This window comes from Mustelus asterias, unplaced genomic scaffold (assembly GCF_964213995.1).
Source record: "Mustelus asterias unplaced genomic scaffold, sMusAst1.hap1.1 HAP1_SCAFFOLD_3531, whole genome shotgun sequence".
Taxonomy (NCBI): Eukaryota; Metazoa; Chordata; class Chondrichthyes; order Carcharhiniformes; family Triakidae; genus Mustelus; species Mustelus asterias.
In genome coordinates, this window is record NW_027593476.1 from 15,146 (window position 1) to 31,673 (window position 16,528).

Consider the following 16,528-nt stretch of genomic DNA (forward strand, 5'->3'; position numbering starts at 1 on the left):
TGCACCCGTAAAAGTTGGTGAGAGTCGTAGCTGACATGCCAAATTTCCTTAGTCTTCTGAGAAAGTCGAGGCGTTGGTGGGGCTTTCTTAACTATAGCGTCAGCATGGGGGGGACCAGGACAGGTTGTTGGTGATCTAGACACCTAGAAACTTGAAGCTCTCGACCATTTCTACTTCGTCCCCATTGATGTAGACAGGGACATGTTCTCCTTTACGCTTCCTGAAGTTGATGACAATCTCCTTCGTTTTGTTGAAATTGAGGGAGGGATTATTGTCACTGCACCAGATTCTCTATCTCTTCCCTGAACTCCGTCTCGCCATTGTCTGAAATCCGTTTCCTCCCACAGTCCAAAGATGTGCAGGTCGGGTGGATTGGGCCGTGCTAAATTGCCCCTTAGCGTCGGGGGGACTAGCAGGGTAAATACGTGAGGTTACGGGGGTAGTGCCTGGGTGGGATTGTTGTCAGTGCTGACTCGATGGGCCGAATGGCCTCCTTCTGCACTGCAGGGATTCTATGAATTCAGAGGGGCATTTCAGAGACAAACACTTTTTATAAAAATTAGTTCATGGGACATGGGCGTCGCTGGCTGGGCCCAGCATTTATTGCCCATCCCTAGTTGCCACCTTGAGCTGCGTGTCTTCCCTGGCGACATCAGGGGGCATCTAAGAGTCAGCCACATTGCTGTGTGACTCTGGAGTCACATGTAGGCCAGACCGGGTAAGGACGGCAGATTTCCTTCCCTAAAGGACATTAGTGAACCAGATGGGGTTTTTCCGACAATCGACAATGGTTTACATAAGAACATAAGAAATAGGAGCAGGAGTAGGCCATCTAGCCCCTCGAGCCTGCCCCGCCATTCAACAATCCATCTATCCGTGATTTAAACATATTCAACCAGGTAGCCTCCACCACTTCAGTGGGCAGAGAATTCCAGAGACTCACCACCCTCTGAGAGAAGAAGTTCCTCCTCAACTCTGTCCTAAACTGACCCCCCTTTATTTTGAGGCTGTGCCCTCTAGTTCTAGCTTCCTTTCTAAGTGGAAAGAATCTCTCCACCTCTACCCTATCCAGCCCCTTCATTATCTTATAGGCCTCTATAAGATCACCCCTCAGCCTTCTAAACTCCAACGAGTACACCAATGAGTTTCACCGTCATCAGTAGATTCTTAATTCCAGATATTTATTCAACTCAATTTTCACATTGGCTGAGTGAGTGGGCGAGGATCAGGCAGATGGAGTATAACGTTAACAAGTGCGAGGTTATTCACTTTGGAAGAAATAATAGCAAATTGGATCATTATCTAAATGGAAAGAAATTAAAACATGCTGCTGTGCAGAGGGACCTGGGGGTCCTTGTGCATGAGACGCAAAAACCCAGTCTGCAGGTGCAACAGGTGATCAAGAAGGCAAATGGGATGTTGGCCGATATCGCAAGGGGGATAGAATCTAAAAGCAGAGATGTCTTGCTGCATCTGTACAGGGCATTGGTGAGGCCGCAGCTGGAATACTGTGCGCAGTATTGGTCCCCTTATTTGCGGAAGGATATATTGGCCTTGGAGGGAGTGCAGAGAAGGTTCACCAGGTTGATACCGGAGATGAGGGGTGTTGATTATGAGGAGAGACTGAGCAGATTGGGTTTGTACTCGTTGGAGTTTAGAAGGATGAGGGGGGATCTTATGGAGACTTATAAGATAATGCGGGGGCTGGATAGGGTGGAGGCGGAGAGATTCTTTCCACTTAGTAAGGAAGTTAAAACTAGAGGACACGGCCTCAAAATAAAGGGGGGTCGGTTTAAGACAGAGTTGAGGAGGAACTTCTTCTCCCAGAGGGTGGTGAATCTCTGGAATTCTCTGCCCACTGAGGTGGTGGAGGCTACCTCGCTGAATATGTTTAAAGCGCGGATGGATGGATTCCTGATCGGTAAGGGAATTAAGGGTTATGGGGATCAGGCGGGTAAGTGGTACTGATCCACGTCAGATCAGCCATGATCTTATTGAATGGCGGGGCAGGCTCGAGGGGCTAGATGGCCTACTCCTGCTCCTATTTCTTATGTTCTTATGCATCCCGGGACACTAAGGGGCAATTTTTAGCATGGCCAATCAACCTAACCCTCACATCCTTGGACTGTGGGAGGAAACCGGAGCACCCGGAGGAAACCCACGCAGACACGAGGAGAATGTGCAAACTCCGCACAGACAGTGACCCCGAGCCGGGAATCGAACCCGGGGTCCTTGGTGCTGTGAGGCTAAGCACTGTGCCAACGTGATGCCCACAATTTAACATGCTGACCGTCACATCACGGGCAGCAAATGTCCGGATGAGCAGAGACTCATGGAGGACAGGATGAGAGACAGATGAGCCTGCGGTGGGAGCTGGGATCTGAATCCTAACCCCCAGTCTGGCCTAAATGCGTCTCCAGAGCGACAGCAATGTGGCTGACTCTCAACTACCAAAGAACAAAGAACAAAGAACAAAACAGCACAGGAACAGGCCCTTCGGCCCTCCAAGCCCGCGCCGCTCCCCGGTCCAGGATTGAATCCTGATTCCAGGATCCCCGCCCAATTTTCCAGCCTATCTACATCCTAATATCCTATCCACCGAGCTGTCCCTCACAGCTACGATGCTTTGTTCATTACAACCTATTAACTCACCCCCACCCCCCCCATTCCAGACCATGTGATCTCCAGGGAGAGGCGAGAACCCAGAGTGAAAACCCCCAGGGCCAATATGGGGAAAAAAAATCTGGGAAATTCCTCTCCGACCCCCTGAGGCGATCGAAACGAGTCCAGGAGATCACAATGGCCCCGATCGGAAAATGCTTCCCAACCCTAGTCATTTCCACTTCCACGAACACCATATGAATTCCCTGCCCCCGAGACAGGTTCCCAACTATCCGCAGTCTCACTCTGTACTGGCACCAGCAAGATGATCATAGAATGAAGCCTTGAAACGAGAAACCAGGAACAATTAGCCCGCGCCGCTCCCTGGTCCAAACTAGACCACTCTTTTGTATCCCTCCATTCCCACTCCGTTCATATAGCTGTCTAGATAAGTCTTAAACGTTCCCAGTGTGTCCGCCTCCACCACCTTGCCCGGCAACACATTCCAGGCCCCCACCACCCTCTGTGTAAAATACCTCCTTCTGATATCTGTGTTAAACCTCCCCCCCTTCACCTTGAACCTATGACCCCTCGTGAACGTCACCACCGACCCGGGGAAAAGCTTCCCACCGTTCACCCTATCTATGCCTTTCATAATTTTATACACCTCTATTAAGTCTCCCCTCATCCTCCGTCTTTCCAAGGAGAACAACCCCAGTTTCCCCAATCTCTCCTCATAACCAAGCCCCTCCATACCAGGCAGCATCCTGGTAAATCTCCTCTGCACTCTCTCCAAAGCCTCCACGTCCTTCTGGTAGTGTGGCGACCAGAACTGGACGCAGTATTCCAAATGCGGCCGAACCAACGTTCTATACATCTGCAACATCAGACCCCAACTTTTATACTCTATGCCCCGTCCTATAAAGGCAAGCATGCCATATGCCTTCTTCACCACCTTCTCCACCTGTGACGTCACCTTCAAAGATCTGTGGACTTGCACACCCAGGTCCCTCTGCGTCTCTACACCCTTTATGGTTCTTCCATTTATCGTGTAGCTCCTCCCTACATTATTCCCACCAAAATGCATCACTTCGCATTTATCTGGATTGAACTCCATCTGCCATTTCCTTGCCCAAATTTCCAGCCTATCTATATCCTTCTGTAGCCTCTGACAATGTTCCTCACTATCTGCAAGTCCTGCCAGTTTTGTGTCGTCCGCAAACTTACTGATCACCCCAGTTACACCTTCTTCCAGATCGTTTATATAAATCACAAACAGCAGAGGTCCCAATACAGAGCCCTGCGGAACACCACTAGTCACAGGCCTCCAGCCGGAAAAAGACCCTTCCACTACCACCCTCTGTCTTCTATGACCAAGCCATAGGATACTGGAGGATAGGATGAGAGACAGATGAGTCTGCGGTGCGTTGCAACAGCTCTGCCTGGAGGGGGTGAACGAACGATTCAGTGTGGGAATCAACTGCGTCTACAAGAATCCAGGCAGAGTAAATGTAGAGTTCTGAAAGCTTTTGTGTCGTTACTCTTCAGATTTTAAGAAATACAACAGCCAAAGTGTAAGGGAAAACACGGCTCCAGACACGGGACAGCTGACTACGGATATCATGCAAGGCTGGAGGAAAGGAATACAGGGTCATTGCAACTCCTGTTACTTGGATGCCACACTCTTCTGGTAGGTCAGATTCAACACAGAGTAAAGCTCCCTCTACACTGTCCCCCATCAAACACTCCCAGGACAGGTACAGCACGGGGTTAGATACAGAGTAAAGCTCCCTCTACACTGTCCCCCATCAAACACTCCCAGGACAGGTACAGCACGGGGTTAGATACAGAGTAAAGCTCCCTCTACACTGTCCCCCATCAAACACTCCCAGGACAGGTACAGCACGGGGTTAGATACAGAGTAAAGCTCCCTCTACACTGTCCCCATCAAACACTCCCAGGACAGGTACAGCATGGGGTTAGATACAGAGTAAAGCTCCCTCTACACTGTCCCCCATCAAACACTCCCAGGACAGGTACAGCACGGGGTTAGATACAGAGTAAAGCTCCCTCTACACTGTCCCCCATCAAACACTCCCAGGACAGGTACAGCACGGGGTTAGATACAGAGTAAAGCTCCCTCTGCACTGTCCCCCATCAAACACTCCCAGGACAGGTACTGCATGGGGTTAGATACAGAGTAAAGCTCCCTCTGCACTGTCCCCCATCAAACACTCCCAGGACAGGTACAGCACGGGGTTAGATACAGAGTAAAGCTCCCTCTACACTGTCCCCCATCAAACACTCCCAGGACAGGTACAGCACCGGGTTAGATACAGAGTAAAGCTCCCTCTACACAGTCTCCATCAAACACTCCCAGGACAGGTACAGCACGGGGTTAGATACAGAGTAAAGCTCCCTCTACACTGTCCCCCCCATCAAACACTCCCAGGACAGGTACAGCACGGGGTTAGATACAGAGTAGAACATAGAACATAGAAAGCCACAGCACAAACAGGCCCTTCGGCCCACAAGTTGCGCTGATCATATCCCTACCTCTAGGTCTATTTATAGCCCTCAATCCCATTAAATCCCATGTACTCATCCAGAAGTCTCTTAAAAGACCCCAACGAGTTTGCCTCCACCACCACCGACGTCAGCCGATTCCACTCACCCACCACCCTCTGAGTGAAAAACTTACCCCTGACATCTCCTCTGTACCTACCCCCCAGCACCTTAAACCTGTGTCCTCTCGTAGCAACCATTTCAGCCCTTGGAAATAGCCTCTGAGAGTCTACCCTATCCAGACCTCTCAACATCTTGTAAACCTCTATCAGGTCACCTCTCATCCTTCGTCTCTCCAGGGAGAAGAGACCAAGCTCCCTCAACCTATCCTCATAAGGCATGCCCCCCAATCCAGGCAACATCCTTGTAAATCTCCTCTGCACCCTTTCAATGGCTTCAACATCTTTCCTGTAATGAGGTGACCAGAACTGCGCGCAGTACTCCAAGTGGAGTCTAACCAGGGTCCTATAAAGCTGCAGCATTATCTCCCGACTCCTAAACTCAATCCCTCGATTAATGAAGGCTAGTACGCCGTACGCCTTCTTGACCGCATCCTCCACCTGCGAGGCCGATTTAAGAGTCCTATGGACACGGACCCCAAGGTCCTTCTGATCCTCTACACTGCTAAGAATGGTACCCTTCATATTATACTGCTGCTTCATCCCATTGGATCTGCCAAAATGGATCACTACACACTTATCCGGGTTGAAGTCCATCTGCCACTTCTCCGCCCAGTCTTGCATTCTATCTATGTCTCGCTGCAACTTCTGACATCCGTCCAAACTATCCACAACACCACCTACCTTGGTGTCGTCAGCAAACTTACCAACCCATCACTCCACTTCCTCATCCAGGTCATTTATGAAAATGACAAACAGCAAGGGTCCCAGAACAGATCCCTGGGGCACTCCACTGGTCACTGACCTCCATGCAGAGAAAGACCCCTCCACAGCCACTCTCTGCCTTCTGCAGGCAAGCCAGTTCTGGATCCACAAGGCAACAGCCCCTTGGATCCCATGCCCTCTCTCTTTCTCAAGAAGTCTTGCATGGGGGACCTTATCGAACGCCTTGCTGAAGTCCATATAGACCACATCCACCGCTCTTCCTTCGTCAATGTGTTTGGTCACATTTTCAAAGAACTCAACCAGGCTCGTAAGGCACGACCTGCCCTTGACAAAGCCGTGCTGACTACTTTTGATCATACTAAACTTCTCTAGATGATCATAAATCCTGTCTCTCAGGATCCTCTCCATCAACTTACCAACCACTGAGGTTAGACTCACCGGTCGGTAATTTCCCGGGCTGTCCCTGTTCCCTTTCTTGAATATAGGGACCACATCTGCAATCCTCCAATCCTCCGGAACCTCTCCCGTCTCCATCGACGATGCAAAGATCATCACCAAAGGCTCCGCAATCTCCTCCCTCGCCTCCCACAGTAACCTGGGGTACATCCCATCCGGTCCCGGCGACTTACCAACCTTGATGCCATTCAATAGTTCCAACACATCCTCTTTCTTTATGTCCACATGCTCGATCCTTTCTGTCCACCGCAAACCAGCAGTACAACCACCCAGATCCCTTTCCACCGTGAATACCGAGGTAAAGTATTCATTAAGCACCTCCGCCATTTCTAACGGTTCCGCACAAACTTTTCCCCCTTCACCTTTTAAGGGTCATATTCCTTCACATCTCATCCTTTTACTCTTGACATATTTGTAGAAAGCCTTGGGATTCTCCTTAATCTTACCCGCCAAGGTCTTCTCATGACCCCTTCTCGCTCTCCTAATTTCCTTCTTAAGCTCCTTCCTACATCGCGTATACTCCTCTAAATCCTTAACACCTCCTAGCTCTCTGAACCTTCTGTACGCCTCTCTTTTCTTATTCACCAGGTTCATCACAACCTTCGTGCACCACGGTTCCCGTACCCTACCAACACCCCCCTGTCTCATCGGAACGTTGTCATGCAGAGCTCCAGACAAACATTCCTTGAAAATCCTCCACTTTCCTTCGGTACTTTTCCCCAAGAATGCCTCCTTCCAATTTACCCGTCTAATTTCCTCCCTGATGACACTGTATTTCCCTTTACTCCAGAGAAACACTTTCCTAGCTTGCCTGATCCTATCTCTTTCCAATGCTATCGTGAAGGAGATAGAATTATGATCGCTATCCCCAAGATGCTCACCCACCGAGAGATCCTCCACCTGTCCAGGTTCATTAGCCAGCACCAGATCAAGTACAGCCTCTCCTCTAGTAGGCTTATCCACATACTGTGTCAGGAAACTCTCCTGGACACACCTAACAAACTCCTCTCCATCCAAACCCCTAGCCCTAGGGATATTCCAATCTATGTTTGGGAAATTAAAATCTCCCATCACGACAACTCTGTTATTCCTACATCTCTCCAGGATCTGTTTCCCCATCTGCTCCTCAACATCTCTGTTACTATTGGGCGGCCTATAGAAAACACCCAGCAAAGTTACCGACCCCTTCCTGTTCCTAACCTCCACCCACAGAGACTCCGTAGTCAATCCCTCCACGGCGTCCACCTTCTCTACAGCCGTGACACTATCCCTGATCAACAGTGCCACTCCCCCCCCCTCTCTTGCCTCCCTCCCTGTCCTTCTGAAACATCTAAAACCCGGCACCTGAAGCACCCAGTCCTGTCCCTGAGACATCCAAGTCTCCGTAATGGCCACCACATCACAATTCGAAGCAGCAATCCACGCTCTAAGCTCATCCACTTTATTCACTACACTCCTGGCATTAAAATAGACACATCTCAGACCTTCAGCCTGAGCACTTCCCTTCTCCATCACTCGTCTAACCTCCCTCTTACCCTGTCTACATTCCTTATCTATTTGCGAGCTAACCTCCTCGCTCTCAGTCCCCTCACTTCGATTCCCTCCCCCCAACCTTTCTAGTTTGTAAAGCTCCCTCTACACTGTCTCCCATCAAACACTCCCAGGACAGGTACAGCACGGGGTTAGATACAGAGTAAAGCTCCCTCTACACTGTCCCCATCAAACACTCCCAGGACAGGTACAGCACGGGGTTAGATACAGAGTAAAGCTCCCTCTACACTGTCCCCATCAAACACTCCCAGGACAGGTACAGCACGGGGTTAGATACAGAGTAAAGCTCCCTCTACACTGTCCCCATCAAACAATCCCTGGACAGGTACAGCACGGGGTTAGATACAGAGTAAAGCTCCCTCTACACTGTCTCCCACCAAACACTCCCAGGACAGGTACACCACGGGGTTAGATACAGAGTAAAGCTCCCTCTACACTGTCCCCCATTAAACACTCCCAGGACAGATACAGCACGGGGTTAGATACAGTGTAAAGCTCCCTCTACACTGTCCCCATCAAACACTCCCAGGACAGGTACAGCATGGGGTTAGATACAGAGTAAAGCTCCCTCTACACTGTCCCCCATTAAACACTCCCAGGACAGGTACAGCACGGGGTTAGATACTGAGTAAAGCTCCCTCTACACTGTCCCCCATCAAACACTCCCAGGGCAGGTACAGCACGGGGTTAGATACAGAGTAAAGCTCCCTCTACACTGTCCCCATCAAACACTCCCAGGACAGGTACAGCACGGGGTTAGATACAGAGTAAAGCTCCCTCTACACTGTCCCCCATCAAACACTCCCAGGACAGGTACAGCACGGGGTTTCTATCAGTGGGGAGGGCTTCTGTCTGGTTTATTAATGTCGATGGGAGAGTTGGTTTACGAGCTGTCTCCCTCTTCCCCCTGCAGCATGTTTGCGTTTAACTCCGTTCTGGACACTCTCCTTCTGAGACCCAAGGCCAGCGATGACAGTGAGCTGTACACTGAAACTCGGGACTTGCTGCGGACAGAAATCGTTAACCCCCTCCGGAGGTAGCTATCTGTTTCTCTCCCTCTCTGTCTCTATCTGTCTGTCTCTCTCTCTTTTTCTCTCTCTCTCTGTGTGTCTCTCTGCCTCTCTCTCGCGCTCTCTCTCGCGCTCTCTCTCGCGCTCTCTCTCTCGCGCGCTCTCTCTCGCGCTCTCTCTCGCGCTCTCTCTCGCGCTCTCTCTCTCGCGCTCTCTCTCTCGCGCTCTCTCTCTCGCGCTCTCTCTCTCGCGCTCTCTCTCTCGCGCTCTCTCTCTCGCTCTCTCTCGCGCTCTCTCTCGTGCTCTCTCTCGTGCTCTCTCTCTCGCTTGCCCTCTCCCTCGCCCTCTCCCTCGCCCTCTCCCTCGCTCTCTCTCTCGCTCTCTCTCACTCTCTCGCGCTCTCTCTCTCGCTCTCTCTCGCGCTCTCTCTCGCGCTCCCTCTCGCGCTCCCTCTCGCGCTCCCTCTCGCGCTCCCTCTCGCGCTCCCTCTCGCGCTCCCTCTCGCGCTCCCTCTCGCGCTCCCTCTCGCGCTCCCTCTCGCGCTCCCTCTCGCGCTCCCTCTCGCGCTCCCTCTCGCGCTCCCTCTCGCGCTCCCTCTCGCGCTCCCTCTCGCGCTCGCTCTCGCGCTCGCTCTCGCGCTCGCTCTCGCGCTCGCTCTCTCTCGCTCTCTCGCACTCTCTCGCTCTCTCGCGCTCTCTCTCTCTCTCGCGCTCTCTCTCTCTCTCGCGCTCGCTCTCTCGCGCTCTCTCTCTCGCGCTCTCTCTCTCGCGCTCTCTCTCTCGCGCTCTCGCTCTCTCTCTCTCGCTCTCTCTCTCTCGCTCTCTCTCTCTCGCTCTCTCTCTCTCGTGCTCTCTCTCTCGTGCCCTCTCTCTCGCGCTCTCTCTCGCTCTCTCGCTCTCGCGCTCTCTCTCGCTCTCGCGCTCTCTCTCGCTCGCTCTCGCTCTCTGCCTCTCTCTTGCAAATTCCACCACTTGCCATGGTGGGATTCGAACCCGGGTCGCCCAGAACATTAGCTCAGTTGCTGGAACCAATAGCCCAGCGATAATCCCACCTCTGTCCCTTGCAGGGACGGTTACGTCAGCGCCACCAAAGTGATGACACTGCGGAAGATTCTGGAAGGAGCCGGGACCTCCACCGGGTTCACCAGTGAGGAGAAAGGTAAGGCGCTGGGCCACTGGGTCGGCCGGAGGCCATTCGGCCCTGGTGCGGATCGCCCCCCTCTCGGTCCATCGGATCCCTCGCTCCACCATTACCTGACTCAGGGAGTGGGCAGGACTTCTCCACTCCCCCCCCCCCACCCCCCACCAACAGCACCCCCCACCAAACAACCCCCCCCCCCCCCCCCCCACCCCCCACCTCCCCTTGCCCCACCCAGAAATGCCATGGAAATGTCTGAGCTCTTGAGGTGCAGAGGGATCTGGGTGTCCGACTGCATGAAACACAAAAGGCCGGTATCCAGGTCCAGCCACTAATGAGGAAAACTCATCGAATGTTATTGCTTATCGTCAGGGGAATGGATTACAAAAGTACGGAGGTTATGCTTCAGTTGTACAGAGCATTGGTGAGACCACATCTGGAGCATTGTGGACAGTATTGGTGAGGCCACATCTGGAGTATTGTGGACAGCATTGGTGAGACCACATCTGGAGTATTGTGGACAGCATTGGTGAGACCACATCTGGAGTATTGTGGACAGTATTGGTGAGGCCACATCTGGAGTATTGTGGACAGTATTGGTGAGGCCACATCTGGAGTATTGAGGACAGTATTGGTGAGACCACATCTGGAGTATTGTGGACAGTATTGGTGAGGCCACATCTGGAGCATTGTGGACAGTATTGGTGAGGCCACATCTGGAGCATTGTGGACAGTATTGGTGAGGCCACATCTGGAGCGTTGAGGACAGTATTGGTGAGACCACATCTGGAGTATTGCGGACAGTATTGGTGAGGCCACATCTGGAGTATTGTGGACAGTATTGGTGATACCACATCTGGAGTATTGTGGACAGTATTAATAAGACCACATCTGGAGTATTGTGGACAGTATTGGTGAGACCACATCTGGAGTATTGAGGACAGTGCGGAGGAGGCTGAGGGGAGACTTAATAGAGGTGTATAAAATGATGAAGGGGATAGATAGAGTGAACGTTCAAAGACTATTTCCTCGGGTGGATGGAGCTATTACAAGGGGGCATAACTATAGGGTTCGTGGTGGGAGATACAGGACGGATATCAGAGGTAGGTTCTTCACACAGAGAGTGGTTGGGGTGTGGAATGGACTGCCTGCAGTGATAGTGGAGTCAGACACTTTAGAAACATTTAAGCGGTTATTGGATAGGCACATGGAGCACACCAGGATGATAGGGAGTGGGATAGCTTGATCTTGGTTTCAGATAAAGCTCGGCACAACATCGTGGGCCGAAGGGCCTGTTCTGTGCTGTACTGTTCTATGTTCTATATTGGTGAGGCCACATCTGGAGTGTTGAGGACAGTATTGGTGAGAACACATCTGGAGCATTGCAGACAGTATTCAGCATTGGCCGTGCTAAATTCTCCCTCAGTGTAACCCAAACACTTATCTAGACAGCTATATGAACGGAGTGGGAATGGAGGGATACAAAAGAGTGGTCTAGTCTGGACCAGGGAGCGGCGCGGGCTAATTGTTCCTGGTTTCTCGTTTCAAGGCTTCATTCTATGATCATCTTGCTGGTGCCAGTACAGAGCGAGACTGCGGATAGTTGGGAACCTGTCTCGGGGGCAGGGAATTCATATGGTGTTCGTGGAAGTGGAAATGAATAGGGTTGGGAAGCATTTTCCGATCGGGGCCATTGTGATCTCCTGGACTCGTTTCGATCGCCTCAGGGGGTCGGAGAGGAATTTCCCAGATTTTTTTTCCCCATATTGGCCCTGGGGGTTTTCACTCTGGGTTTTCGCCTCTCCCTGGAGATCACATGGTCTGGAATGGGGGGGTGGGGGTGAGTTAATAGGTTGTGATGAACAAAGCATCGTAGCTGTGAGGGACAGCTCGGTGGATAGGATATTAGGATGTAGATAGGCTGGAAAATTGGGCGGGGATCCTGGATTCAGGATTCAATCCTGGACCGGGGAGCGGCGCGGGCTTGGAGGGCCGAAGGGCCTGTTCCTGTGCTGTATTGTTCTTTGTTCTTTGTTCAAACAGGCGCCAGAGTGTGGCAACTGAGGGATTTTCACAGTAACTTCATTGCAGTGTTAATGTAAGCCTACTTGTGACACTAATAAATAAACTTAAAAACTTTTAATTTTAACCTTTAAAAATGTATTGTTTGATTTGGTTTATTATCGTCACCTGTATTTCGTATACAGGGAAAAGTATTGTTTCTTGCACGCTAAACAGACAAAGCATACCGCTCATAGAGAAGGAAAGGAGAGGGTGCAGAATGTAGTGTTACAGTCATAACTAGGGTGTAGAGAAAGATCAACTTAATGCGAGGTAGGGTCCATTCAAAAGTCTGACGGCAGCAGGGAAGAAGCTGTTCTTGAGTCGGTCGGTACGTGACCTCAGACTTTTGTATCTTTTTCCCGATGGAAGAAGGTGGAAGAGAGAATGTCCGGGGTGCGTGGGTGGTCCTTAATTATGCCGGCTGCTTTTCCCCGAGGCAGCGGGAAGTGTAGACAGAGTCAATGGATGGGAGGCTGGTTTGCGTGATGGATTGGGCTACATTCACAACCCTTTGTAGTTCCTTGCGGTCTTGGGCAGAGCAGAAGCCCAGACCGAGCTGTGATACAATCAGAAAGAATGCTTTGGTGGCCTTTCTTAACTATAGCTGACCTTTCGTCCCGCAAATTCGCTTTGTCAAATCTTTGGCCGTCTTTCCACAGATCCGGAGGAATTCCTGAACCAGCTTTTCCAGCTCTTGAAGATGGAGCCACTGCTGAAGATCAGGTGTGAAACGTTTATTTTATTAGTGTCACAAGTTGGCTTACATAGAATCATAGAATCATAGAAACCCTACAGTGCAGAAGGAGGCCATTCGGCCCATCGAGTCTGCACTGACCACAATCCCACCCAGGCCCTACCCCTAATTACATTAACACTGCAATGAAGTTACTGTGAAAATACCCTCGTTGCTACACTCCGGCGCCTGTTCGGGTATCATAGAATCATAGAAACCCTACAGTACAGAAAGAGGCCATTCGGCCCATCGAGTCTGCACCGACCACAATCCCACCCAGGCCCTACCCCCACATATTTTACCCGCTAATCCCTCAAACCTACACATCTCAGGACACTAAGGGGCAATTTTAGCATGGCCAATCAACCTAACCCGCACATCTTTGGACTGTGGGAGGAAACCGGAGCACCCGGAGGAAACCCACGCAGACACGAGGAGAATGTGCAAACTCCCACACAGACAGTGACCCGAGCCGGGAATCGAACCCGGGTCCCTGGCAGACATTCCAAGGGTGGTGGGGTCGAAACTGTGGAACCGTCTACACTTACTGCTGCCTCGGAAAAGCAGCCATTATAATCAAGAACCCCATGCACCTCATGATGGGGTAAATCTGTCCCGCGCTGCGCAGTGAGAGCGGGGGATGGGGGCGGGTGGGCGGGTGGGGGGGGTGGTGGATGAGAGATCTATAACACATTAGGAGGTGACAGCCTCGTGGTATTATCACCAGACGATTAATCCACAAACACAGCGAATGTTCTGGGGGGACCCGGGTTCGAATCCCGTCACGGCAGATGGTGGAACTTAAATTCAATAAATAAATCTGGAATTAAGAATCTACTGGTGACGGTGAAACCATTGTCGGAAAAACCCATCTGGTTCACTAATGTCCTTTAGGGAAGGAAATCTGCCGTCCTTACCCGGTCTGGCCTTCATGACCTGGATGAGGAAGTGGAGGGATGGGTTGGTAAGTTTGCCGACGACACGAAGGTTGGCGGGGTTGTGGATAGTCTGGAGGGATGTCAGAAGCTGCAGTGTGACATAGATAGGATGCAAGACTGGGCGGAGAAGTGGCAGATGGACTTCAACCCGGATAAATGTGTAGTGGTCCATTTTGGTAGGACAAATGGGATGAAGGAGTACAATATAAAGGGAAAGACTCTTAGTACGGTAGAGGATCAGAAGGACCTTGGGGTCCGGGTCCATAGGACTCTTAAATCGGCCTCGCAGGTGGAGGAGGTGGTTAAGAAGGCGTATGGTGTGCTGGCCTTTATCAATCGAGGGATTGAGTTTGGGAGTCCGGGGATAATGATGCAGCTATATAAGACCCTGGTCAGACCCCACTTGGAGTACTGTGCTCAGTTCTGGTCGCCTCATTACAGGAAGGATGTGGAAAAGATTGAAAGGGTGCAGAGGAGATTTACAAGGATGTTGCCTGGATTGAGTGGCATGCCTTATGAGGATAGGCTGAGGGAGCTCGGTCTTTTCTCCTTGGAGAGACGTAGGATGAGAGGAGACCTAATAGAGGTGTATAAGATGTTGAGAGGCATAGATCGGGTGGACTCTCAGAGGCTTTTTCCCAGGGTGGAAATAGCTGCTACGAGAGGACACAGGTTTAAGGTGCTGGGGGGTAGGTACAGGGGAGATGTTAGGGGTAAGTTTTTCACACAGAGGGTGGTGGGCGAGTGGAATCGGCTGCCGTCAGTGGTGGTGGAGGCAAACTCAATAGGGTCTTTTAAGAGACTCCTGGATGAGTACATGGAGCTTAATAGGATGTTGGGCTATAGGTAGGCCGAGAAGGTAGGGATATGTTCGGCACAACTTGTGGGCCGAAGGGCCTGTTTTGTGCTGTAGTTTTTCTATGTGATTCCAGATCCCACACAGCAATGTGGTTGATTCTCAACTGCCCTCCAAGGGGCAACTAGGGATGGGCAATAAATGCTGGTCCCAGCCAGCGACGCCCATGTCCCAGGAATGAATAAAAAAAAGAAATGGAGGTCCAGGAAGGTCGGAGACCCTGACAGTTGCGAGCCGGGCACATGTGTACAAAACCACGCGTGGCCAGGGCTACATGGGATCCCCGACCCCCGAGAGAACTCCACCAACCCCGTCAACCCCTTCCCCCGCCAATCTGGGTGTGAGAGCGATATGGCAGCAAAGGCATTTGGGGGGAATGACACACAGGGGCACAAGTGGGGATAAATGATCGTGGTCTCATCTCATGGTTGCCGATCAAAGGCTGGGAGCGAAATATCTCTTCGAGTCTGACACTTGGACGAAGCCAGGCGAAAATGGACATGGTGGGCATGCCGGATTTCCAGCCTTTCAACACCTCTCGACGGGTTTTCAGAATGGACAGCTGTCCACCGACTCCCATACAGCAGCCTCCAGAGGAAGATCATGGCGTCGGTGGCGTTGCTCTCGTAGCCATTGGTGTTGCCATTGTCCTTCGTGTTGGCACTGGTGTTGCTGTTGTCATTGCCACTGATGTTTAGCATTGGCGTTGTTCTTGGAATTGGTGTTGGCATTGCCCTTGGCATTGCCACTGATGCATCTTACCCCTCCCCTCTTTCTCTTGCAGAGCTGGGCACCAGGAGCCACAGGACTGCATGTCCCACCAGATCTTCTTTCAAGAGAAAGGTTCCATCCGGGTGCCCACTGTGCAGAAGCTTCTGGAACTTTCCTTCCATCACAGCGACCTGAAGTTCACGGAGGTAACCATCTCTCTGCAACCCCAGTTGTGTGTGTGTCCCCCCACCCCCAAGGCTCCCCTCATACCCGCCATCCCTGGCTGCTCCATGCAGGGTCCAGAGCCCCACACGTAGCAGGTAGGCCCCCGGATTCACCTTGCCTCACACAGGGGCAGATGAGAAACCTGCTCTTGGCTAAAGTGGGTTGGAGTTGGTGGGCCGTGGGTAGGTGGGGGAGTGGAGGGGGCGGGCGGGGGGGGGGGGCGGAGGGTGCAGTCTCAACGCTCGACTCCCTGAAGGGGTGGATTGGCCGTGCTAAATTGCCCCTTAGTGTCCAAAGATGTGCAGGTTAGGTGGATTGGCCATGCGAAATTGCCCCTTAGTGTCCAAAGATGTGCAGGTTAGGGTGGATTGGCCCTGCTAAATTGTCCCTTAGTGTCCAAAGATGTGCAGGTTAGGTGGATTGGCCATGCTAAATTGTCCCTTAGTGTCCAAAGATGTGCAGGTTAGGTGGATTGGCCATGCCTAAATTGTCCCTTAGTGTCCCAAAGATGTGCAGGTTAGGGTGGATTGGCCGTGCTAAATTGTCCCTTAGTGTCCAAAGATGTGCAGGTTAGGTGGATTGGCCATGCTAAATTGCCCCTTAGTGTCCAAAGATGTGCGGGTTAGGTGGATTGGCCATGCTAAAATTGTCCCTTAGTGTCCAAAGATGTGCAGGTTAGGTGGATTGGCCATGCTAAATTGTCCCTTAGTGTCCAAAGATGTGCAGGTTAGGTGGATTGGCCGTGCTAAATTGTCCCGAAGGGGGATTAGCGGATTTACAGAGATAGGGCCTGGGTGGGATTGTGGTCGGTGCAGACCTCGATGGGGCCGAATGGT

General features: G+C 51.6%; 1 protein-coding gene across 1 annotated transcript in view; it reads left to right on the plus strand.

The window, feature by feature from the left end:
- LOC144490629 (ubiquitin carboxyl-terminal hydrolase CYLD-like) overlaps window positions 1-15,673 on the plus strand; it is a gene marked incomplete at its 3' end in the record, with an annotated part of 29,809 nt that extends 14,136 nt beyond the window's left edge. Inside the window, exons 4-8 of the mRNA XM_078208337.1 lie at window positions 4,150-4,291; window positions 8,932-9,054; window positions 10,095-10,186; window positions 12,889-12,952; window positions 15,541-15,673. Coding sequence (XP_078064463.1) covers window positions 4,150-4,291; window positions 8,932-9,054; window positions 10,095-10,186; window positions 12,889-12,952; window positions 15,541-15,673 — 554 coding nt within the window. The remainder of the gene's footprint in view (window positions 1-4,149; window positions 4,292-8,931; window positions 9,055-10,094; window positions 10,187-12,888; window positions 12,953-15,540) is intronic.
- Window positions 15,674-16,528: the final 855 nt, after the last annotated feature.